At 39.4% G+C, this 24,610-nt stretch overlaps 2 protein-coding genes across 10 annotated transcripts in view; one reads left to right on the forward strand and one right to left on the reverse strand.

Moving 5' to 3' along the window:
• The first annotated feature begins 32 nt into the window (after positions 1-32).
• Positions 33-23,051, forward strand: LOC116848947. 8 transcript variants are annotated; one of them, XM_032825607.1, is made up of 14 exons: positions 34-395; positions 8,885-11,374; positions 12,270-12,361; positions 12,453-12,582; positions 12,862-12,965; positions 13,178-13,355; positions 13,458-13,701; positions 13,803-13,980; positions 14,071-14,197; positions 14,285-14,458; positions 14,598-14,680; positions 14,929-14,955; positions 15,018-15,056; positions 15,609-15,704. In XM_032825607.1, exons 2-12 carry the CDS (start codon positions 9,107-9,109, stop codon positions 14,951-14,953), a joined length of 3,603 nt encoding a protein of 1,200 aa, XP_032681498.1. In that variant the 5' UTR covers positions 34-395; positions 8,885-9,106; the 3' UTR covers positions 14,954-14,955; positions 15,018-15,056; positions 15,609-15,704. The 8 variants fall into 8 exon arrangements, with proteins under 8 accessions (XP_032681500.1, XP_032681498.1, XP_032681499.1 ...); XM_032825608.1 differs by lacking the exon at positions 14,929-14,955 and having other exon boundaries at positions 15,609-15,757; XM_032825606.1 differs by lacking the exon at positions 15,018-15,056 and having other exon boundaries at positions 15,609-15,738.
• Positions 22,876-24,610, reverse strand: part of LOC116848949 (acyl-CoA:lysophosphatidylglycerol acyltransferase 1-like) — a 4,474-nt gene continuing 2,739 nt past the window's right edge. The window contains exons 5-6 of one of the 2 annotated variants that reach the window (XM_032825610.1): positions 24,208-24,359; positions 22,876-23,979 (exon numbers count right to left, since the gene is read on the reverse strand). In XM_032825610.1, the coding sequence (XP_032681501.1) occupies positions 23,743-23,979; positions 24,208-24,359 (389 nt within the window). In that variant the 3' untranslated portion in view covers positions 22,876-23,742. The remainder of the gene's footprint in view (positions 23,980-24,207; positions 24,360-24,610) is intronic. The other variant, XM_032825611.1, reaches the window with a different exon arrangement.

The raw sequence follows: 24,610 nt of genomic DNA on the forward strand, positions 1-24,610 counted from the left end.
TGGAGCAAGCTTCGCCGTGACGTTATAGCGTACATTCGGTCAGTCCTGTGTGATTCGGTGCAGCGGGCGAAGCGGGTGCAGCGTGGTGAACGGCGAGCGTGAACGAGCGGCGTAGCGACAGTAGTAGTAACGTACGAGCAATTGCGGCACGGGACGGTGCGGGTGCGGTCGCGTTGGGCCCGACTATGCGCTTTTAGCGGCGTTCGCTGCTGCAAGCTCGCGAGAATATAAATCGGACGGCGCCAGCTGGCCGAAAAAGCTCCCTTCTAGTGATCAGTGTTGCTCCCCTGTGCTCCGTCGGACTCGGCAAAATGTAATTTTTCCGCGAGCTGGACACACGGACGTCTCCGCCGATCCCGCCCGTCAGACACCGAGAACCATCGCATCTAGCCACGGTACGAATTCCCGAGATTCTACTCCGCGACTCTCATTCCCGCTAAACACGCTCATCATAGTTCTTAGACGTATCGATCGGCTCGACCGTCTCTACCGAGGCAGAGCGTGTGGATACGCGAGCTTGCGTCAACTACTCGCGTTTCTATGATCCCTTCCTTCCTTCTTCAGACACGACGACGAACGTCGTCGAAGGTTGATAGCCCGAGCCGCACCAAAGCCAAAGAATGAAGCTCAATATACGCCGCTTGAGTCGCGTTTCGCCTTAGAACGATCGCTTACGTACCCCGGAATCAACATACTTGGTCAACGCAAGTTCGCGTTCTCTCTCTACATTTATGCCAATAAGTAGGACTCATGTAAGAAAGAATAGCGCATCGCGTCAAGCATTAGTTAACCCAGATCGCCGGTGCAACGGAGCTTCCTTGCATGCAATGGCGCGTTTAAATCGCCCGAGGAACCGCAGGGAAATCCTAACGAACACCGGAAAACCGGCGACTACAAGCTGTACCACCTTAAGAAATCATATCAATACAGTCGTATCTTTTGTCTCTCGTCTCTCACTGCTCAAAATGATGGAGACAATATTATATTACGTACAGTCTGAATTTCAATGTAAATCAATCGTCATCTTAAACTCGATTCCACCAACATTCTTAAACTTTAACTTTAGTTTAAGTCTTTTTGTATGAAGACAGTTTACTCAAAGCTTAATCTACAACATGTTCTTTGCTTTCTGTTTCTTCCTCTCTTATCTCTCTTATCTCTTTCTAACTCAAAACTCAAACCTAGGCCAGAAAAAGACGGAACACAAGAAGCAAAGAGCACATTGTAGATTAAGTTTAAAACTGGATCTACAATGTGTCTTTACTTTCTGTTTCTTTCTCTTTATCTGACTCAAATCTCAAACTTTAGGCCAGAGGAAAACGGAAAGCAAGAAATAGGAAGCAAAGAACATATTGTAGATTAAGCTTAATTAATTAAAATAACATTGATGAAACTGGATATTATTGATTCACATTGATTTAGATTAAAATTCAGGTTAAATCTTATGTAATGTTATCGTTTTGCATCCCTTATTTTAGGCCGGGAGCACGCTCCTTCCGTCATTTTTCGCAAAATTTATGTTTCTTGCAAATACTTTGCTAGACACGCGGAATCCATTGTAAACATGTGTACGTGCACACAGCCACGATAGACATTTCTTTACACAACTCGTAGAGACGCGGGCGATGCGCAAGAAGCGTTAACGTTGTGCTATAAAGTAGTCACGTTGGCCGCTCAAAGCGAATTAGCAAATGTGCTGTATACTTAATGAGCGACAATGATCGCGCGAAACTGGAGAACAACGCGCGCGCGTGTATGTGTGTATACGTGAACCGCTTGGTGACTGTTTATGTGTATAACATTTTTCGACGATATGTATAACGAAGGGATCATATATTTCATAGCGTGCTTCAGCGCAGTAACTTTGATTTAATGATGTCACGACCGATAAAAATTCCACACCTCTCCTAAGCGAAGATTACTTTTATTATTAATTAAGAGCACTGACAATCAGATTCAGATAATGCATGTGAACGCGCTCAATGGGAATATGAGTAGCCTTGGCGATCCAGTCGAGACACTTGGTGGAGGATAAAATCCAGCGTGTTAGAGTCGTATTGTTGCTGATTGTTTGCCTTCGTGCAGATAAATGTGTGCGTTTGCTATTAGAGAAAGAGAGAGACTATTGCCTCGCACACTCCCACGCGTTCTCGTTTGCACGCGCATTCGTGGCGGTGAGAATTGTTGTTGAAATTTCCAAAGTGACTCGTCGAGAAAATCAATCAAACGCGTTACGAATATAATGTATTGTAATAAAATTCCAGATAGACTTTCATGATTATCACGACGTGAGACAATCGATGATGGAAACTGTATAATTTTTTTATTACGTTTATGAGACAAATATATTGTACTGAATTAATCATTAAATTTACATTATACAATAATGCAAATTTTTTGTTGCATTGATGCAGCTATAAATTTGCTAACAATTACACTCAGATCTTCATATCACGTTTTGCATGTTGTCTTGAGCAAGTTTTGGGCATTCTTTTTGTAATATTTTCTTTGTAATTCTATTTCATTTTATATTACAAATACGAGTACCACATGAACCACTCATAAGAGACGCGACCTTTACAAATCTATTAGAAAGATTGCTGAAAAAAATTTGCGTACATGTGTTCATCTGGGATGTTTTCACAGGCGAGAATAATACCGCAGATTAGGCTGAGATATCGATTTACCGTGGCAACCTGACATTAGATCAGCCATCGTTTGTTTCTCGCCTTTAAACTGCGATGCGCGCTCACGATATTATGATATTGTTGTCGACTAAACCGCCCCCACGTTCTCACAGACCGAAAGGTCGTCGGATAAATCGCTGCAACTTAAACATCTTATTTTACTACAACAGTGGGTCGATTGACGAAAATTACAAAAGTGAACGAATTAACTAATTTGCTCACTTTTACAATTTTCACCACGTTGTCAATGCACAATCGCGACCTCCTGTTTCACCACACGTCGGCTCGAGCGACATTACGCCGGGCATGAGATCGATGAGCTTTCTCAAAAGAAAAGCGCGTCTTCGGGATTTCTAAAAATAATCGATCGGCGCCGAGAGAGTGGAGGATAGTATCTCCCTCTGCAGCTGAAGGAAGGAGCGAAGGTTCGAAACGAGCTCGCGCATGTTAGTGTAAGTATCGGCCTGCTCGCGATCTCAGCGCGTACGATCGCAAATGGACCGAGCGGCCGTTCCACTTTCCATGAATCGGGATCGCTTTTCATTTGCTCTCGTAAAAAACGCGCGGACAGTTTACGCGAGAATCGCGAACGATCGCGGATCCGGGGTTTCGTACACAGAGGAAGCAAACGCTGTTGTGTCAGTAGAAATCGTCAACTTCACCGTAACCGGAGTAAGTCTTTTTGATTCAACGGGAATGCCACTGAAACTGATACTTGAGTCATCGAAACAACTTATGATATATTGGTTTCAATAGTATTGCTGTTGAATCAACAAGATTTACTCCGATTACAGCGATGTTAGCAATTTCTATTGATGCAACAGCATTTTTTTCCGTACATGTTGAGCAATTTTGGGTAGCTTGCGGTGATGTCTAGCGCGGATGCGACGGGCGCACATCTGCGATCGCCTCTCGTCGGCACACCAAGACATCGAGACGGTTTCATCGATCCATTCACTCTCACTGCCGTTTACGCGAAGCAGTGTCCTTTCTTCTTCCGTTTACGGCGTTCGCTCCTTCCCGCCGTTCGTTTGACGCATTTTTCCTCGCCATCGTCATTTCCGCTGCTCTCCGTTAACGCGTTAATATGCTATACACTTCTTTGGAACATTACTCTAGTTCACATCGAGCGATTCATTTGGCAGTCACTGGTAGAACTTCAAGTGGCAACCAGGGTCACTTGTGTCCGGGCCATTCTAAAGAAGTGCTCGTTTCTTGTAGCCTTTTTATTTAAACATCATTTAATCTCTTCAATGCTGATTTAAAATGAGAAACAGATTGCGCGATCCCTCCCCAGGACGGGTTTTTTTTAATTCTTTTTAATGAGCATATCTGCTCTCTTAAAGTGAATCAGTGAATAGTCATTGATATCAGTTATAAGTATAGTACTGAGCAGTTTCAGTGCTATACTTATAGCTGCAAATCAGTGTATATTTAATGCTTTCAGTGATGTTCTACTAATTCACTTTAAGAGAGTGGGTTTCTTTTCTATTTATTGCTGTTTTCTTTGAAGAGTTTCAGAAAACAAAATACAAGATGTATCTAATTGTCATTTGTATTTGCTCTGAGCTAAAAAGAAATACAATAGCTTAAGTAAGTCAAAAAAAGCTGCAATATTTTGTCACGAAAGCTTTTTCCGGGCATACCCTACTTTAATGATTAAAAATAAAATACCTAGCATTTTATTTTTCACAAAAAAGTGGCTTTTAGTTAGAAGGATAAAGGAAATTTCAGTGATTTTTTGGAATATTTTAAATCAAAAGCAATTTTTGTGATATTTTATCACAAAGCTTTTCCGAGCATCACTTAAAGGATTAAAAATAAAACAGCTGGAAATTTATTTGTCATAATAATAAATGTTTTTAATAATAGAAGTTATGTGGTTTTCAACTAGAAGAGTAAAGAAAGTTTCAATAATTTTTTAGAGTTTTTTAAATCGAAAGGAATTTAATATTTTACCGCGAAACTTTTTTAGGCATATATATATATATATATATATATATATATATATATATATATATATAATCATCTAAGAGGTTTAAAAATAAAATCCTTAGCGGTTCATTTTTCACAGAGAAGCTATATGATTTTCAATAGTAAGAAATGTGATCTGTTAAAGATAAGGAAAGATTTAAAATAATTTCTGAGAATTTTTTTTTACCACTTTATAAAGGGAAAAGTCGAAAAAGGCACTAATGACTCTGATTGCTACTCCGAATGTAACGAAAACACGTTGTCACTCGCAAGATTAATCACAGCCTAATCCAATGCGATACCATACTGTCCGCCTAGTATTGTTTATCGCGAAATGACAGGCATATTTGCACCAAACGGCGCGCCTACACGCTTCACTTGAGCTTGAGAACTCCGCGACGAGCGGATTATGAAAACTGACGCTTCGATAAATCATTTTCAATTCGATCAGCATTCGGATCCTTCACCACACCCTTCCGATCTGACCTAGAAACTGAAAGGTGGGCGCGGCGTCCCTAGACAATCCCCTTTGAACTTTCCTACCTATAAACCGTCTATAATAGCTAAGAGAGTGACGGAATGATGAAATCGAAAGGTTAGTTCTCTGTAACTCAAGCTCGCTCACACCACGAAGCTTTCTTCGTGTGGGCGCAGCATCGAAAATGATGGAATCCACAAACAATGTCGAATCTTTGGCAAATTGTCAGAATCAAGTATCGCTTAGCGGATGCAGCGTGAAAGCAATGGGTACCGCAATGAGAGAATGCGCCGGCTGCTTCTCTCTCTCTCTCTCTCTGCAAATTTTCTCTCTCTCTCTCTCTCTCTCTCTCTGCAAATTTACTCTCTCTCTCTCTCTCTCTCTCTCTCTCTCTCTCTCTCTCTCTCTTTCTCTGCAAATCTACTCTATGTCTCTCTCTCTCTTTGCAAATCTACTCTCTCTTTTTTCTCTTTCTTTCTCTTTCTTTCTCTGCAAATCTTCCTGTTTTAGCGCGAACGTTTCTCCCGATCGGAGCTTTCCCCGACTTTGGCCATGCACCATGAGATTCCTCTTTCACCGAAAAAGAATAGCAGAAGAAAGAGCCGATTCTTTCAGCGTCCATGTTTGCGCGGGCTACGCACTGTGGTCACGCGGTCTCATTGCCAAATATGGCTGGCCGCGGTATTCTTAGCACTGCTCGAGCGCGAACGACACTCGACGGAGCCGCCCGAGAGCATACCTCTCGTCGTCCTCGTCTTCATTTTCCCCTTCGTCGTCGGCGCCTTCGTTTTCCTCTTCGTCTTCGTCTTCGTCGTCTTCGTCGTCGTCGCAGAACGTTGTCATCGGCGTTTCTTAATGAAGGATAAATTAAGATGGAACTATACGGGGTGTCGCGAACGCACGTTCGTAGATACACAAAGACACATACATACACGCACACAGAGACACACACATACACGCGGGTAGATTAGATCAAACTGAACAAAATTCCTTTGCCGTTTTGCACAAACGACCACATAGATTTCTGAGTTATTAATTAAAGAAGATTGCAGCGTGCGAACGACGCGACATAAAGTGTGACGATGAGTACGATTTTCGTTGTATGCTTGTATCTTAGATCAAATTGGACACACACAAAGAAAGTACCATTTTACCATTTTGCAAATAATCACGTAGATTTCGTTATTAATTATAAGAATATTGTTTGATAATCGCGTGATCATTCGCGCAATTCTTTTTAATTAATAATTAAAAAATCTACGTAATTATTTGCAAAATAGTAGAGTACTTTTTTGTTCAGTTTTACCTACGAGCACACAACGGAAATCATATTTACACAGAGAAAAAAATTTCTTTGGATTTAATAAATTTTATTGCATCCAAATACAAACTTAACCAATGGGATAATCCAAAGGAACTAATCTTCAAATCAATAAATACAACTGATTGTTTATTTGAAAACAATTTATTATTTAGTTCGAAAAAAAAAATTGTTTTACCTCTCCAAATTTTCTCTATCATTTTATTACAAATACTCGATAATATTATTTAAATAATCTTAAGAAACTTGGCAATTTCTTTTTTTGTATTACTGACACTTTCCTTTTATTGCTCCATCGAGTGCACTCTTCTCCTATCGCGATTTTTCATCCACAAATATTCATATCAATTATCCCATAATACAGTCACCTATCTTCCTACCTGACTAAGATTTAGGTTGCTTGACTTCAACGATCGAATAGGAATCGATAGTGATTTTGACTAATTTTGATGATATATTTATAACATTGTGTTTACAATGTATCCTTATAGTGGCCAAAAACGCTTGTCTCATGTCATACTTAGTGGCGTTGAGAACAATGCAATAATGTAGACACCCTATATACGAATTGCAGAGGACTGAATATAGGCTCACGATAATCGCGGATCGACTCACCGCGGTGAAGTTATATGCATTCTAATATATCTCGAAATATCGAGACAACAGGGAAGACCGATAGGTGTAGAAGTTACAGCGGCATCGCAAACAAAACGAAGGAAGCGTTAACTAAGAGAACTCTTTGGAGAGATAGAGAGGAAACGCTTGTTTATGCATAGAAGTAGAGAGAATCGAGGTTTATTATCGCCGCGCGAGACACAAGAGCGCACGAGAGAGAAAGAGAGAGATCGTGCTTTCTCTCTCGTTCGCTGTAATAAATACGATCTTTTTTCTACACGCACGTACTATTTATCGATCTATGACGTGCATGGAATCTCCGTGCGCGACGGCGAGTCTTTCTTTGACTTTTTTCCTCGCGTTCCACGCGACGTCGTCGATATCGTTGCTAAGCAGGGGAGCGTACCGGCTTGTCCGCGATATCAGCCCTTTAACGCCAATTAGGCCATAATTAATTGATCGTCGAGAGCAGCCAACGAGATTATTAGGGTCAGTAACGGTAGTCGACCCGTAATACGAAACAGTTGATCTACTCTGTCTGTCTGCGAATAATCTTTTCTGTATTATGATTACGTACGGGGAACCCCGTGATATCGTCGGGATATAACATTTCCCTATAGAAAGGAATTCGCTAATCTCACGCCTCGCTAAACCGACCTATAGATTGACCTAAAATGGCGCTTAACGGATAACGCAAGAGTAAACACATATATATACGACGGGAATATAATATAATAAATAAAATAAGAAGAGCTTAATATTTACTCAAGAACTTGCTATATTTTCGGCGGAAATAACCGATTATTCTCATTCTCAGATAGACAGAGACGTTACACATAGCATGCAAATATTTAATATATGGTACTATTGTAACAGCCTAACGTGTTTAAAATATACTTGTTTGGAGAAATACTCATTTATTATGTCATAATTTACTTTTTATTATAGTACAATAATTTCGAATTAATTGCGTTCTCTTGCTGGCAAAATAAGCAACAATTCTCGCAGTATCGGAATATCATCTCAGTATTGCCGCAATTTCCATGGCATTACATGACTCCTTTGATATACTGAAAGAATTCTTATTGTATGAGGACGCATCTTTACGTGCTAATCACTAAGCAAATAATATGTTTATCTAAGTTGTTACATTCAATTGAAGTTTCATCAAGTAATTTATTATTAGCAATAGCGAAAAGCTAAGTTGTTACTTATAATCGAGCAAATTGCAGTGGATAATTTTATCTATTTCAATCTACAATCAATTCAGCTGATTTTTCTGTAATAGAATTTAGCTTCCGATGTATCAATATATACGACGACCGTCATGTGTATACATAAGGGTGGTGGTGGGAGATTGTCGTAAACCAGCAGTGGGGGTATCGACCGACACAGTCGAATGCAGACTTTGCAGCGAATAACACGTTTAACCCTGCCTAAACTTAACGTGGTTTTCATGTCAACAAAACTGGACGAGTCAATCACTCTCGCGCGGTTTGTAACAAGTGATAAACACGTAACAATTCATTCGCGCAATATGTATTACGAAACTCATCGAGAAAAAGTATCGTGATCTTTGCTCAGTCCACTGTACGTGGAATTGGTACTTTTGTAACCGCACCTTGGTATCGCATAAAGAAGGTCTTTAAGTTTACTAATCACCAAGTCACAATGAATGATTTCATAGTCAGTCTACAATTCAGCTTATTTTTCTGTAATAGAATTTAGCTTCTGATACGACGACTTCGTGTGTGATCTCTCATCATGTTTCGGTCAACAATCGTGCTGATACAAATTTCTATTTTGCAGATCACCGTTCATTCGCAAGCTTCAAACGCGTTACTCCGTTGAGCACAGTTAAGGGGCCTTTAACGACACAACGCCAATCGCAGGCGCGGTGGCGAGGACAAGAGAGATAGCGACGAAAAGCGCGAGTGAAAAAAAAGGGCAATGACAGGTCACGTGGAGGGAGATCACAGGATATCATCGCGGCTGTGGAGAACGAGATTCTTGGGCCAACCGGCCTGAGATATGCCAGCAATAGCGGTAACACCTCTATCATCGACATCCTCGTCGCTATCGACCGAAGCAGCGGAGCAGTGTCGACCGTCGTCGTCGTCGTCGTCGTCGTGGAGTTGCCGGGTCTACGCGACCCGCCGCGATCTCTTCGTGTCAGCGACTGTCGACCCGCGTCCAAGCAGAGCGGTACACTGCCCGGACTTGAACGCCTGCCTGGTGAACGAGTCACGTTCGGGACGCGAGCGAGTAGACTGTCAGACGATCCACTTCGGCTACGCGATACCAATTAACGTCGTACCTGTCCGCGAAAGTCCCGAGCTCGTTGAGCTGGTGTTGGATCAGTCCGGCGACTTGAGTAGCCGGGCGGTGAGTTTCCTGCTGGACCATCACCCGCAGCTGCGCTCGCATCGACAAGCGTGCTCCTATGAAATGGCCGCTACAGCCAAACACGATCTACGTCGCAAGTTCCCAGCGGACACGTCCACGTCCGGCGAGGAGGACATCGCCGCGATCGCCAAGCAGATCAGCGATCACGCGGAGGCGATCTATCAGACATGGAAGAGCCGCGGGTTGGCGCCGACGGAAATCTTGACCTGCCACAGCAACGCGACCGCCGTCGACAAGTTCGGCAGCGCGCTGACACCTTGCAATTCTTCCGGGAACACCACCACCACCACCGGCAACAACATCACCGGCAAGGCTTCGCGGTCACCGTCGCCCTCCCCGTCGCCGTCGCTCGGCCGAACCTCCCCGACAGCAGTGGATATATTGACTCAGACGCCGAATCTGGACAATGGTAACCTGGAGAAGCTAGTCAACAATTTCGTGGTAGAGGACAAAGCTAGAATAGCCGCCTCGAAGCAGAGGTCATCGCCGAAGCCATTACCGTCTTCCATACAGTTCGCCCTGCAGAAGTTCGAGAGGAACTCCATGCAACAGCAACCGTCGCCAGTCACAAAAAACAACGTGACTGTGGCCGACAGCTCGAAGAAATTGACGAGCATCCTGCTGTCTCCTACCTCGCCGTTCTCGAACAAACCGTCGCAGATAGTGAAGCCTCAGGTCCCCGCGAAAACACCCGGCTCTCACCACTGCGAGGTCCTCTTGGAGACTATTGAAACTAGCTTCCCGGCCGACCTGACACCTACCAAGAGAATGACGCAGCAGAAGAGGCCAACCAGCACTTTAATCGCATCGTCGCCTACTAGTTCCTCATTAGACATCGATTCGTCACACTCGACGGGTTCGGGCTTGACGACGTGGCCGTTGAAAAACAAGCTGAACGATGCCAAGAGGATCACAGACGCATCCCGCACGAAGATAATCAAAACACTGCAGTCGGAAGACATCGCGAGAACGTCGTTGAGTCCGGCAAAGGACGAGAAGAGATCGGTCGCAACGGACAAGAACTCGCGATGCGCATACCTTGATGAGGTTGCGCGGGAGGAGGAAAGACTGATAAATGCTTTAAAAACGGGCGCGGTTATCAGCGAGGAGCCGGACAGAATTGCAGTGTGTGCGCGCAATAGACAAAAGCCGGCGATCAAACGAGAGAAACCGAAGGTCGACCCGGTCAAGCAGATTATTATCGGCCATAATCACCACGGGGCTGGTTTGACGGTACCCAACTCGACGGCGAACACAGCGAGCGTCAGCAGTATTACCGCCACCACCGCCGCCACCGCCGCCACCGCCGCCACCGCCGCCACCGCCGCCACCGCCGTAGTACCAGTTGGCCATATTCCGCTAGTCAATGAATCCAAGACGCTCAGCAAAGATGACCTGTCCACCATGTCGGCGGTGGACTACGCCAAGGTCAGGTATCAAGCTGCTCAGCAGAACCCGCCGACCCAACAGCGACTCGAGGAACAGCGGGCTTCCGGACAACCGTACAATTCTACGGAGCAATTGGTCTCCAGCGCGAGAACGAAGTTCGAGATGGAGATTCGCAAGGATAAAGACGCGAAGGACTGGGTGCCGACGGTGAGTGCAGACGGTGACAACAGATGGAGGCCGAGAATTACTTCGCCGCGACCGCGTCTGGAGCAGGCCGTGCCTCATCCGGAGTTGACTAGCCAACAGAAACAACACATCAGAGCGGTCGCGGCGACGGGAACGGGCAACAATCCCGTCAGACCGTTCCTCACTAGAGGCTCCGTGGCAGAACGTGTGCTCATCTTCGAGAAATGCCCGAGCGAACTGCTCTTGGACAAGCGTGGTCCCCGTCAGCCGGCTATTAATACGTGGAGAAGTGGCCACGAGGTGCAAAGCAAAGCCCAGGTAATTCCCTCAGGGACTTGAGCTCGACGGATCGACAGATTTGTCGGCGCGTGGTTGTGTTGTTTTTCTTTCTCTCTTTGCAAACTCGCTTTATTAGCGGAATATGGCATTTATAGGAGCGGGCTGTATCCTTGTCTGTCTGCTAGTCCGTATGTAGGCAGACAAGTTATATCCGCTTGCATTGGTATTAGCATTACGTGGGTGGTGTGCGCATTGCTCAAGTGTAAAACGGTGAAAGTTTCACTGTTGAAATAATTCAGGGACGAGGCAGATATGCCGTGTGATTGTTGTCCAGGCGATAGGACACTTGGTTCCGCAACGAATAATTATCGCGAAGGGAAATTGGCTCGTCTGCCGTCGCAATGCAAACTCTTAAGGATCTTAAGTCTCGTTATTCACGCTTTATTGGTCAAGTTCCACGTACAAAGGTGGTTTAAAAATAAAGAGAAAAAGGAAAGCTTTTTTTAATATGTGAATCATGCGCATCGCTCTTCTCAGAAGGTGAGATCTGTTTGCCGATATTCAGCACGTGCAAAGGCTTCTCGTGCAAACGTGCGATGGCTATTATCGTGCCACGTGAACCGAGCGAGAGCAATCGTATAACGGCCGTGATGTAACCAGCCGCGCGACCGTAGCGCGGCAATGCGCTATGCGATCGCCTCTTTGCATTCCTCGAAACCTTCTTACGATGTCTCGTAATAGGATGTCAGCGCGTCCTTGATCATCCCAACGTTATAACGAACTCGCGGAATGCAAGCCTCGAAAGGAAGAGCTTGTCGCGATCTCTCGCTCGATTCGACCAGCACGAGTATATTCTTGAGGATAGGTGTGCTTAATTGTTTCACTGCACGCTCAACAAGAACAGAAATTTAACCGCAACTTTATCCTTTTCTAGACTTACACGAGAGAAAAGACTCAGAAGAGTTTACCGCCGCATACGACACTACAGAGGCAGGTGAAAGCCAATAGAAATGTTTACATACCAAGGTTCGTATTCCGGAGAATATCCATCTTTGTCTCGATTGTGAATTCAATTGATAGAGACGTCTCATTAATTTTGAGATATCGTGCCTTGTAGATTTTATTTCCCCGGAGGGAAACCAATTCCTCACTCGCAATTGGAAACCACCGTCTCGAAGATCACCGCGACCTTTCAAAGTTTACCGAATTGCCGCGCTTTCCGTGCACAATTCCACACAATTACGAAGGTCAGCGTTTACATCTTCATACACGACGGCATTCTTCCACTGATTTATCTTAACAACAATAACCAAAACTTTAATAATACGCGACGTTAATATAGCAATAACATTAATAATAAATAATAATAATACTTTATTGGACGCTTGTAATTGATACAAGTTTGCAAAATTATTATTCTTACATCTTAATTTTATATATATATATATATATATATATATATATATATATATATATATATTCTGCAACAATATAAATTACGTCAATTCTGTTTCCTTATTATGTAGGCTTGTGACTTGCCATTATATTGGAAAATACCGCTTTTCTTGGCGGCGGATGGTGACCCGAAAGGATACGTCGAGATGAATGCTTTCTTGGAATTTTGGAAAGAGTAAGATATAAAACGCAATCTATATTTCTATAGGAAATTGATTATATAATATTATCATAGATTAAAGATCAAAAAAGTTGTAAAGAAGATATTAAACAAAATTTCTTTGTTCACTTGCTAAAGAAATATCTTGCGCTATAAATCTTACTGGCGCTCCACCAATAATGTTTATAAATACTGTATACTATACAGTATTGTATCAATCGTTACAGACTGACGAGCACTCACCACGATGCAGCTAGTAAATTTATCAGAATCGTCACCCGAGGACTCCGAAATAATATACTCCCGGAAGATTTGATTCCACTTGTGCAGGATGTAGTGGAAACACATCCGGGATTGACATTCTTGAAAGAAGCTACGGAATTTCATTCCCGCTACGTACACACGGTTTGTACGAGATATCTCTCTGTTGCACGTTTTTCATCCGACGACACGTGTTTCCTCGCGTACCGCTATAAGTACAAATTATCGAGAAGACCGCAATTACAGGTGATCGCCAGGATATTTTATTGCGTGAATCGGAGTTGGAGCGGCAGAATTTCCGTCGCGGAATTGAGAAGAAGCAATCTTTTGTCGGTGATCGCTGTGCTTGAGCACGAGGAAGATATCAATCAAGTTACAGCCTACTTCAGCTACGAACACTTTTATGTGATATACTGCAAATTCTGGGAGCTGGATCGTGACCATGATCTCTTCATTGATAAAATGGATCTAACGAGGCATAATGATCATGGTAAGAAAATGTGTACTGGTGAAAAGTATAATATTGCAATTACAGACATCACGTGCCGTCCTTTTTGTACAAAACCCTACTAATTCATGAATTGTCTTTAGCGTTGTCGACACGAATGATTGAGAGAATATTTAGCGGTGCAGTGACAAGAGGTGGAGGAGTAAAAAGCAGTAACGGCACGCAGCAGCCAGAGGATAAAATGAGTTACACAGAATTTGTTTGGTTTCTTCTCAGTGAGGAAGATAAAAACCACCCAACTGCCATTGAATACTGGTTTAGGTAATTATTTTGCGTCGGTTATGTCGCAAGGCGGTAGAATTTAGTTGCACCGTTTGTCTTTTAGTACGTGTTATAATTTTTCGTCGATAGATGCATGGATCTTGATGGCGATGGTTATTTGTCGATGTACGAATTGGAGTACTTTTATGAAGAGCAGCTGCATCGAATGGAAGCAATTGGTCTGGAAACATTGCCCTTCGAAGATTGTCTTTGTCAGGTAATATCAGAATTGTATATTTTATGTTAAAGAGTAATAAGGAAATGTATTAGTATAATCACACAGGATGGCTATAATCTATTTCAGATGTTGGATATGATTCATCCGGCAACACCAGGCAAGATATCATTGAGCGATTTAAAGAAATGTAAAATGACGTCCATTTTCTTTGACACTTTCTTCAATCTAGAGAAATATCTGGATCACGAGCAAAGGGATCCGTTTGCTTCGACGAGGGATCACGATGCAGACGGTCACGAGGTAAATCGTGTTTATCTTCTCAGTTTATTACCTGAATCCCTTCCAACTGACCACGCTAAAGACACACATTGTAAAAGTAATTTTAAAATAACCGATTTTTATCAGTGCAAATATCATAATTGTGTTTTATCCTCGACAGCTCTCGGACTGGGATCGTTTCGCAGCAGAAGAGTACGAGTTGTTGGTTGCTGAAGAGAGCGGCAACGAACAACATGAACAAACGTAAGTGTTATTTGTGTTTCAAACGTTTACAGTTTATCTATAAAAATGTTGTTTTGGACTTCTATATTTGATGACAATCAAAATTGATCACACTACATACACACATATACACACAAATATATTTTAAATATTAATTATATATGAATTATATATAATTTAATAATTATGTATAATTATAAATTATATATAATTGAGTATATATATATATACGATTCCGGCGTATTAAGTATCTATTGCGTGTTTTATAGATATTTTATACTCGACGTCAACTAACAGTACGTATTTCCTTTTTATCATGATTATAATGACAATGGTGCGATATATACGTTTGTTGCAGGCTGTGTGATGATGAAATGTAACCATCATCTACAGCTCAGTAAGTAAAGAACAAAAAAGGATGCTGAAAAATGCATGTGTTTAAATATAAATTAACACACCGAATTAACGTTCAAGCTTATTCCATATTTGTTTCACGAGTTATTGAAAATGCGACACGTTTCGCATTCTATTTATCTTTTGCTAATTTTATCCTTTTTGTCACACAAAATCTTGTAATACATTTCTATAATATTTTATTGTGCCCTTTCTAATATTTTTGACGCATATGTATATCTCTTGGTTTACGTTATGCATACGTCAATTCATATATTCATTTATTAATATAAATATCAATTAATTCTTCTACATTGTCGTTTAAAATATGTATATGCGGAGTTATATTTTTTCCACGTATACATTTGCATTTTTATGTAGCTTTTAGTACGATAGCTTTACAGTTCAGTTCTCTAATACTTTGAATATATGAAAATCTCTGACGGTTAAACGTCTAAATATTTTTTCAAGAGCAAAAATATACACTATTTTAATGTTTCGCGGTTAGAATCAGTAACAAAAAATAGCTCGGTTTAATTAAATTTCTTACTCGCAGATCATACAATATTGCGTCAGGGGACGCATTATCGCCAAATCTGGACATCTTGATGGACGATTCGATGGATATGGTTAAGGGCGCAAATTTATTAACGAACTCGTTGGATATTCGTACGCAACAGCGGTCGAAGCACGACGATAGCGGCGACAGCGACGATTATGCAGACAGCGACAATTAATTTTTCTAAAAACGTAAATTTTGTTCTGATAACGTTGGAATAGAAATTATGAAAACAACAGAACCGGCATTACGAAATGATTAAGCCAGAATTCGTCAGCTGACACAATTCTTTCTGCTGGCACGTGCTATCATTATGTAATGTCCACTGATTACGACGCAGCCGGATATCTTTTTTGCGTTACTGATACGGCAAACTGCACTCTTCAATAACTTTTCAGACTCGAGCGTCCATGTAACGTTAATCGTGTCCCCTTCTACTCAAACGCGATATTTCTTCATTAGTATGCACTGGTTTAGTACATTGCAAAGTACATGATTGCACACAGTACAAATAGATTATGTAGATATCTCGAGATGCTGCGATTTACAGCATATATACATTCGTAACGATGTATAGTCCATTAGGAATTTGACCACTGCTGCCCAACCATGTGATACGTAGAGTGCTGTTCAATGCGCACAGCATACGTCGTGTATGCCAGGTTGTACATAAGGCATTATATCGACCATCGACTCTTCTGGTTATCACGAGAGTCGAAAATACGAATCTCAACCACATTGAAATCTACACGTACTCTCACGAATCCATGTAATACCATCAGTTTGAAGAATCTGTATAGCTAGTAACATTTTTGTACGAGAATCAACTGCAGTAAGTTGTTTTTTCAATAGCGTATTCAGTGGTATATGATATGAACGTGCACCTTGTAAATACACACAGTGTATTTAAAAGAAAAAAAAGAAGAAGAAATCGATAGTAATCGGAGTAGTAAATTATTTTGTATAATACTGTCTCTTTTGTGTAGAGATGTGTAAGAATCTGCAATGGATGGTATTATCCCTTGTAGGACGATTCGTTGTTACTTGTATTTGTATGTTGTGCACGAAACGTTTTTAAGTAGTCGGAAACGAGAAAGATACACAGTATAATCTTCTCGAGCATCGGAAAAGAGGCGGAGCAGATTATTTTCCTACAAGTTTTCACTTTCTCTCTCCACGTTACATGCTATTACCATATCAGATCTATTAGCAATTACAGATAGAACATGTTTATAAAGATCTGATATGTATACCAGATCTGAGACACACGCACACATATAAATATATATACATACATATATATATATATATATATATATATATATATATATATATATATATGCTTATTGTGTGTGAGCTCTCTCTTATATAACAATTTCTATATATTTAATAGTAGAACACGATAATTGAAAAGTTGTCGATGCTTTCGTTTCCTAGTCACACGTTTACGCAACTACAAGTAAAGGCAAACGCCTGCTCTACGTAACGAGTAAAACCATGAGTATCGATTTTTATATACATTTTTTTATGTAAAATATCACAACCGCATATGTCTGATTTAAGTTTCGCTAGAAAGTATATTTTGCTTCTCTTCCTCCAGTGATTAACTGCAAGTCAGTTGAAATATCTGTATAAAACAGAATAAGTTATATAGCATTAGCGCGCATCTCTTTAGCGCGCGGATATCTATTTTAATTTAATATATGTACAAATAGTAAAATAATATATTAGCATGTTATGTTCATATACGTACACGCAATGTATATTCGGTGCTCTTCAACTATCTCCTACGATCTTCTGCGTTCAAAGCACTCTTGTAAGAGCACCAACGACGAGCATGTCCCATAGCGTTAGCAATAAGATGAATCGGCCTGCAAACGATCTCCGATGTTCCGATGCTTTAAATTCGCAAGCATGAAATAACGGAAATCGTTAGTAGAACTTTATTAGGAAATGCGCGTGATTGACTATATTGATAATTAAGTAATTTTCTTCATCAATTTATCGTAACGCTTAAAGCTTCTTTATTACTACAGAGTGATTATATTACGTTATATATCGTTACATTATACCGCGTCTTAGTAATATTACATATCTTTATAAGAAAGAATATCATGTATACAAGCCAAAGAAGCGACGTTCTCTCTTAAGCACGAAAGGCTAACTGAACGCGTTGCAGTATTGTTAATCAGTTCGAACGCAATCTAAAACAGTTCGAAAATTCTAAAATGAGAATTGAAAACGTAAGAAATATATACGCGTTATTTCTCGCCTTACTGGCACGATCTTTTCTTTTTTCTCTCAATTACGTTTGTTCTTTCAGACAAACGGGTTGATATTACATCAAATATCAAATTGTCCGTTAATAATATAGCATTGCCATTAGTACTTAAACATAAGTAAAAATTTTGCAACGTATACAAATTATAATGCGCATCTCAAGCTTCCAAATTTTCGGCTATTTTAAGATATTTTCACACGGCCACTTCACGCGCGCGACTCTCCGCGAAAGTTGCAAGAGGATCACTGGATTGTACATATTACTTAAATACGTCCCTGAAATAAGTTTAACGGTTATCTATCTTCATCTAGTTCAAATATGCACTCTCTATACAGGATATACTCAAGTGAATGTTAAACCTAAAATCTTTTCTCGTCAATTGTCTTTCCTCGTTTCTCGAAATGGACCTAACGATATGGAGTATGAGATGTGAGTAATATGTGTGTAATATTCAATAGATGCGTTAAATCTTCTCGATCACTTTTGCGTCGGTATTCGCTAAAGATTATTGAGAATATATTATGCCGCTTGTTATTCATCTACCGCCGTTGTTGCATACAGATAATACGTGACAAATATTTATTTTTTCTTTATATATTACATTTATCAAGAGTTTAATTTTACCAAGTACTGATGAGAGACAGGCTGTCAGGATGCGTTCGTTTTGCATGATGTATTTTAACGTTAAAAAAGATCACTCCTGTGTAGAAGTGTCGATGCCAAAACTATATACGGAAAGAAACGCCGAGGAGTCACCCACTTTACGTGTTACATAGTGTGTTTATAGACTTCTCACGATAAAGCACGCGCTTGTTTATTTTTGGTATGCGCTTAATCGACTATCGAGTGAAATATGTACATAGACAGAGAACGAAAGTTCCACAGTATCGTGTAAGCTTTACGCGACAATGAATTAAGCACCGCATATTTTATTCGCATAATTCAACTGGAACTTTGCACGGTACAGTTTGGTCAGATCTATATTTTAACGAAGCCTCATAATTGGAATATTTGCGCAGGGATGTACCGTGAAGAATGAGCCCGTTAGCGCCTTCACCGCACTTATCGCCCACCGCTAAATGTCCGCGGTATATAATTGAAGAGTATGACTAATCGTCCAGCGCTGTTCTCGAACGTTCGTTGTATACCTATCACTAAATAGTAATAGCGAGACACCGTTTACTTATCTCCATTGTATTGCCATAACAACCAAAAAGAAAATTACCTGATCCCACTGCTCGTGACGAATGCTCTCCACTAGCTGTGCAGAAGCGTGGGCAACCGGCATTTCGGCAACGATTTTCGGCTAAATTTTGCCGTGCTACGAGTCATTTTTGTAAGAAAGAAAAAAGAGGAGAAAACGAAAAGCTTCTTAGTCGTTTTTATTAGACGTAACTTGCTGAATGCCATTGAGAGATGCCAATATTTTGTTACGTGTAAAATAATTTTAGTCCGATAGCATCGTATCGGCGTATCTCGCATACACCATTGTGCAGCGAAACAATTTTGTTGACTGCCCAAAGATGTAACTTATATAATTTATAATTTGTAGGATATATATTATTTTATTTTTAACGGTATATTTTTTTCTTTTTTAAGAATCTTTTTAATTATAATCGCGTATCGCGCCACTGCGTACTACTATAATATCTCCCATCAATATTACATGCTTTCGTTGAAGCAAGGAAAGCAAGGACAATAAGAAGTAATATCCAATTGTTAACATATGTGGCCATGTCTTCGATTGTTATATTTATTCACTCTATGATGATTTTATCACTGTTTTAACGATTTATCGAATGCCTACTCGGATTCATGGATCTTGTTTAAGTTAATTGTTCATGCGTGTTTCTTCCATTCGAGAGGATATTTATATATATACACATATACATATATATGTATATATATATATGTTTATATATACACATTAGTATATGAAACATGACCAGATCATACTTTCGTGTTTTCATTGGATATCTATTATACTGACATTCTTTTATTATGTACGGATATATTTGTTTATACATTTTATCTGTGCCGTAAAACTAGACAAGGAAATTTTACAAATTAATAAAAATAAATGACGAAAGTATCGAAAAATACGTATTTATATCAGCCCGATGTCTCCATCTATTTCTCATCACGTATAATATATTAATCAATTAAAAGAATATTTTGCGCCCCCCTCCTCCCATTAAGATCCCAGAGATACGCGTTAATGGATTATAAAATGAGGAAATATGAGTATCATCGCCGCCTAATGACTTACGTAAATATAACAAAGCGTTCGTCGTACAAAAGAAAAAAAATATTACACGCGTCATATTATTAGAAAAACAATGTTTTTATTGAAAAATCTTTTAAGAAAATGTGATACAAGCGAATCGGGCTTTCTGCCATTTAGCGAATAGTGTATGACGCAACATTGCGTTTCTGCGTTCATGAACATAATGTATACAGAATCGTAGTATTTCGCGTTTTTATACTTTTTCACGTCACACGTACAACGCATACATAAATATATGTATCTGTCCATAGCGGAAAAGTACGAAAACACAAAACATTACCGTTTTCCACGTTAAAGTTTAAAAACACACAAATGCAATCTTGTGTCTTACATTTTGGTACACGTCTACGTATACGTCACTTAACTAATAAACTCACGCTCGACGCAACATGCATCTTAAGTAAGAATGAACGATGAGTTGAAATGTAAAGTATAAATTGTTTATATCGCGAGGGGGAGAAGAAGCACCATATAATCGAGTGGTTATTTAAAAAATCAGAGGACACACATTTTTTTGCTAAAGTTTTGTATAAAAATAATCACGTGCGACAATACCCACGCAATGTCGTGTATTTACATGCAGCGTGTGATACTGGATTTCTAAATTATTTTGTGTGAATTATACTATCGTAGACGGTGCATTATTCGCTATGTATCGTTACGGATATTATATGACGCATTTTTGCGCTCTCTATACTGTTGCAATGCCTGCTTCCTTAGAATAAAACTTACAGAGAAATTGTCCCTTTGTAAAAGATCTGAGAGCGCTGTGTGGCTCTCTTTCGACGAAAGGATTTCAACAGTGATATATTAAAATTTTCACTCGGTATCGTATCGATGTATTAGGTACATATTTTACCGATCGTATTTATGGACTTTGCTACTTATCTCATTGACTTTATAAATATCACTATGTATCAGTAAAACAGTTGATAGTTTTTGGATCTTTTTTCTTTATATTTTGTCTACTCCCTTATGTAAACGTTAAAAACTTAATAACAGGTGACATAACGCGGCACACGGACTATATATCGATCAATAAAATACTCGCTATGATACACATGTAAGCATTTCCAACGGAAATACTTTAGCATACAGATTTCGTGTGTTTCACTGATGCATATCTTATGCGGAAGTATGCCAGCGAGAACTTAGCAGCATACACATAATACGTCACGTCTTATTACATAGCAGCAAAATTCGACTAGAGGTATAATAAAATACGCCTTTGTCTGTTTATTATAAGTACAAGAAAAGATCTGAACTATAGGAAGGAAACTGGTATTATTCGCTGGAATGTGAAAATACCTGTGACATCGACGTGCGCGAATACAACTTTCGGCCTTTTAAATTAAAAAGATCAGTTAGATTCGTTTGAGGAATTTTTCCTATCTCTAGAGGGAACCTGATGTTTTTTACCGATGTTACCGGAATTTACTAAGATGCAAAAACGATTCATTGAGTTTAAAACTTTTGTCTGATTGAAATTGCGCACGTGTATATACCACCGTGTTTTAAACTCAAGGCTCCATATTCGAATATGCGATATAGATATACGTTAAAGAAAAAAAAAATATTATACTAGTTTGGTGACTACTCTTTGTTACACACTTCTATTGTTCTTTTTCAGCTTCTTTCAGTTCTGATATATTTATAAATTTATAAGCAAGTTGCAATCGTATATTATAATGAGATAATTCGGTTTCGCGATATTGCAGGATATTACGAGCTGACTAATTTTGTTTATGCGTTCACTTCACTAGGGGATTTCCCACGCGAAAAATGAATAAGTTTCGAACGAGTGACATGCGTGAAACTCGTTCGAAAAACTGTACGACAAAGACACAGTTAACTACGTTAACTAGTATATTCTCCTTCACTATATAGGCTAAAGTGCCTCATTGCAGTTTAGAAAAAGACGGCTCTAATTAGTTAGGCAGCTTCGAGTGTACGCTTGATAATCGTTTTCTCTCTTAACTCTAGAAGAATTAGATTAGACCTATGGTTCAATATAAGGTGATAAAACGTGATCTTACGGTAAGAATGCGGCAAGAATGCGGATTCAATCACAAAGAATATGCACACTATATCCTTATCACGAGTACATTCGGTACATGTCCGCAGGAACAAGGCACAACTGATAAATCGTTCTCCTTCGCTCGAGAATGTCGGTATCGCGCGCGTCTCTGCGTTTCCGGGTTCAGTGGTGAAAAATATGCGTCGCCTGGTTTTTACACATTCGATACAATGTCTCTTTTATTTCCGTTTTTAGCTTCCAAACAATTATATATATTACTTTCCACATCTAAGTCTAATTTATGTCAGTAGAATTATACCAACTTATTATTACGAAATTTCTAGTGCGATGTTAAAAAATTATGTTTATTAGGATGGACTTCACCTTGAAAAATATTTTCCTCGCTATCGTATCACAAATGAACGTATATTTCTTTGAAAGATTCGTCTTTTACTGCGCCGCTCTGCATCGCAGCAGAAGCTGTTCATAATCTCACTTCATATAGAATGTGTATCATCGTATAACGAACTACATTATATAAAACACGCGCGCAACGCGAGGTATTACGAAGATATTTTTACAACGCTGCCAGGCTTCCAGACGCGTGTGCGAGTGAGTGCGCGAACACATCCGTATGTCGTACATGTGAGGATAATAAAAATTAACGAATTATCACATCTAAACTCGGCTATCTACAAAATCGTGTAGTATTTATTATGCAACGTACAATACGATCGTGCGAACTAACAGCCGTTAAATCGCTTGATTGGGATGAGTAATCTAGACGCTACATTCACGCGATCGCAAGAATTAGTAGCAAAAAGCGTTGCGCCGTCTCCAAAAAAAAAAAGATTACATAAGATACGATATAAGACAGATCAAAATTTTATTTCTAATGCGTTTAGTTTTAACGTGTCTCCGATGTTATCTCTCAATTCACAAATAAATATATTTATATTCTTCAATACTCAATATAATGAGAAAAAAATAAATCTTAATTGATTTATTTCAAATCGACATAGTCACACACATCGATTCCGTTTTAAAAATATTCCGTCACCATTGAAAATACAAATATGTAGTGACTTGTAAAAGTGGTTTCGCTATGCAATTTATACTTTACATAGAATGTGAGCGATATAATAAAAATCATCTTTGAAATTTGCAGTCACAAAAAAAAGATTGCAGAAACAAATTCTAGAAATATATTTCATTTATACTTGACGACACCTCGAATGTTCTTTCGTGTTAAATATAAAATTTATTTAATCTTTGAGACAAGTATATAAAGTATGCTAACTTAATATTCTTAAATTCATGTAACAGGTCTCACGTAAATGCCGTTTATGAACTGTATTCCGTTAAAAAGAAGTGTCACGGATGATTTTTTGCTAGGTCATTGTCGGTTTGATAATTCGCACATTCGTTAGAATTATTCTTCTCGACATCAAAATTGTTTAAGGCAGGGATATCTTACTTTACTACTCTGTGATTTTCTTCTTTAAACTGGACTGCGTCGTGCGTCTTATGTGACGTATAAAATATCTTACCAAAAGCATGATAGCACGTACCTAAACATGCTATAGTGTATATAACTAGACATTATAAAGAATAAATGAAGGACTAGGAATTTTAATGGATCCTGATGTATCTTGCAACCCCCTCTCCTCGACTCATTTGTGCCAAGAAACGTTCCATATTTATAAAAATTTTCCAAAAGCGCTTCTTTTTCTACCCATCTGTCGTACAACCATTTAGATAACATTTCTGGTTCACGAGGAACCTATAACAATTATACCACGTTGTAATTCATCGTTAAGGTATAATTCATGCACACTGCGATCAATTTTATATCCCCTTGAACTTTGCGTTAATTTTTAAGCCGTAATAAACTGACCAATCACAGTCGATTATTTTAAAAATAATCAACTGTGGTTGGCCAATTTCTTACATCTTAAGAATTAAAGCAAAGCTGTGAACAAAGGGATATAATATTATATTTAAAACTTACCACTGAACTAGGAAAGAGTCGATAGAACAGTACCGTCTCGCATGGAGGTCTTGAGCCAGTTATGATGGTAGGTAAGTCGATTGGCTTACCTTGAGGATACGCTATTGTTATATCAAGAACCCAACTAATTTCTGGCTTAGCTACCGTCATATCTATAGAAAATATAGAAAATATCATATAATAAATTTGACTGCATGAATGAGTAACAATTGCTCATAATCCACAAGTTTGCAAATCACACACACACATATATATATATATATATATATATATATATATATATATATATATATATATATATATATATATATATATGATGTCCGTTAACTAATCGAACAACCGCCGTGTACAGATAGAACAGATCAAAATAATCATAAAAGTTATATACCATTTTGAAATTTTC

This window comes from Odontomachus brunneus, unplaced genomic scaffold (assembly GCF_010583005.1).
Source record: "Odontomachus brunneus isolate Ranch 3 - 2012 unplaced genomic scaffold, Obru_v1 Obru_scaffold_103, whole genome shotgun sequence".
NCBI lineage: Eukaryota > Metazoa > Arthropoda > Insecta > Hymenoptera > Formicidae > Odontomachus > Odontomachus brunneus.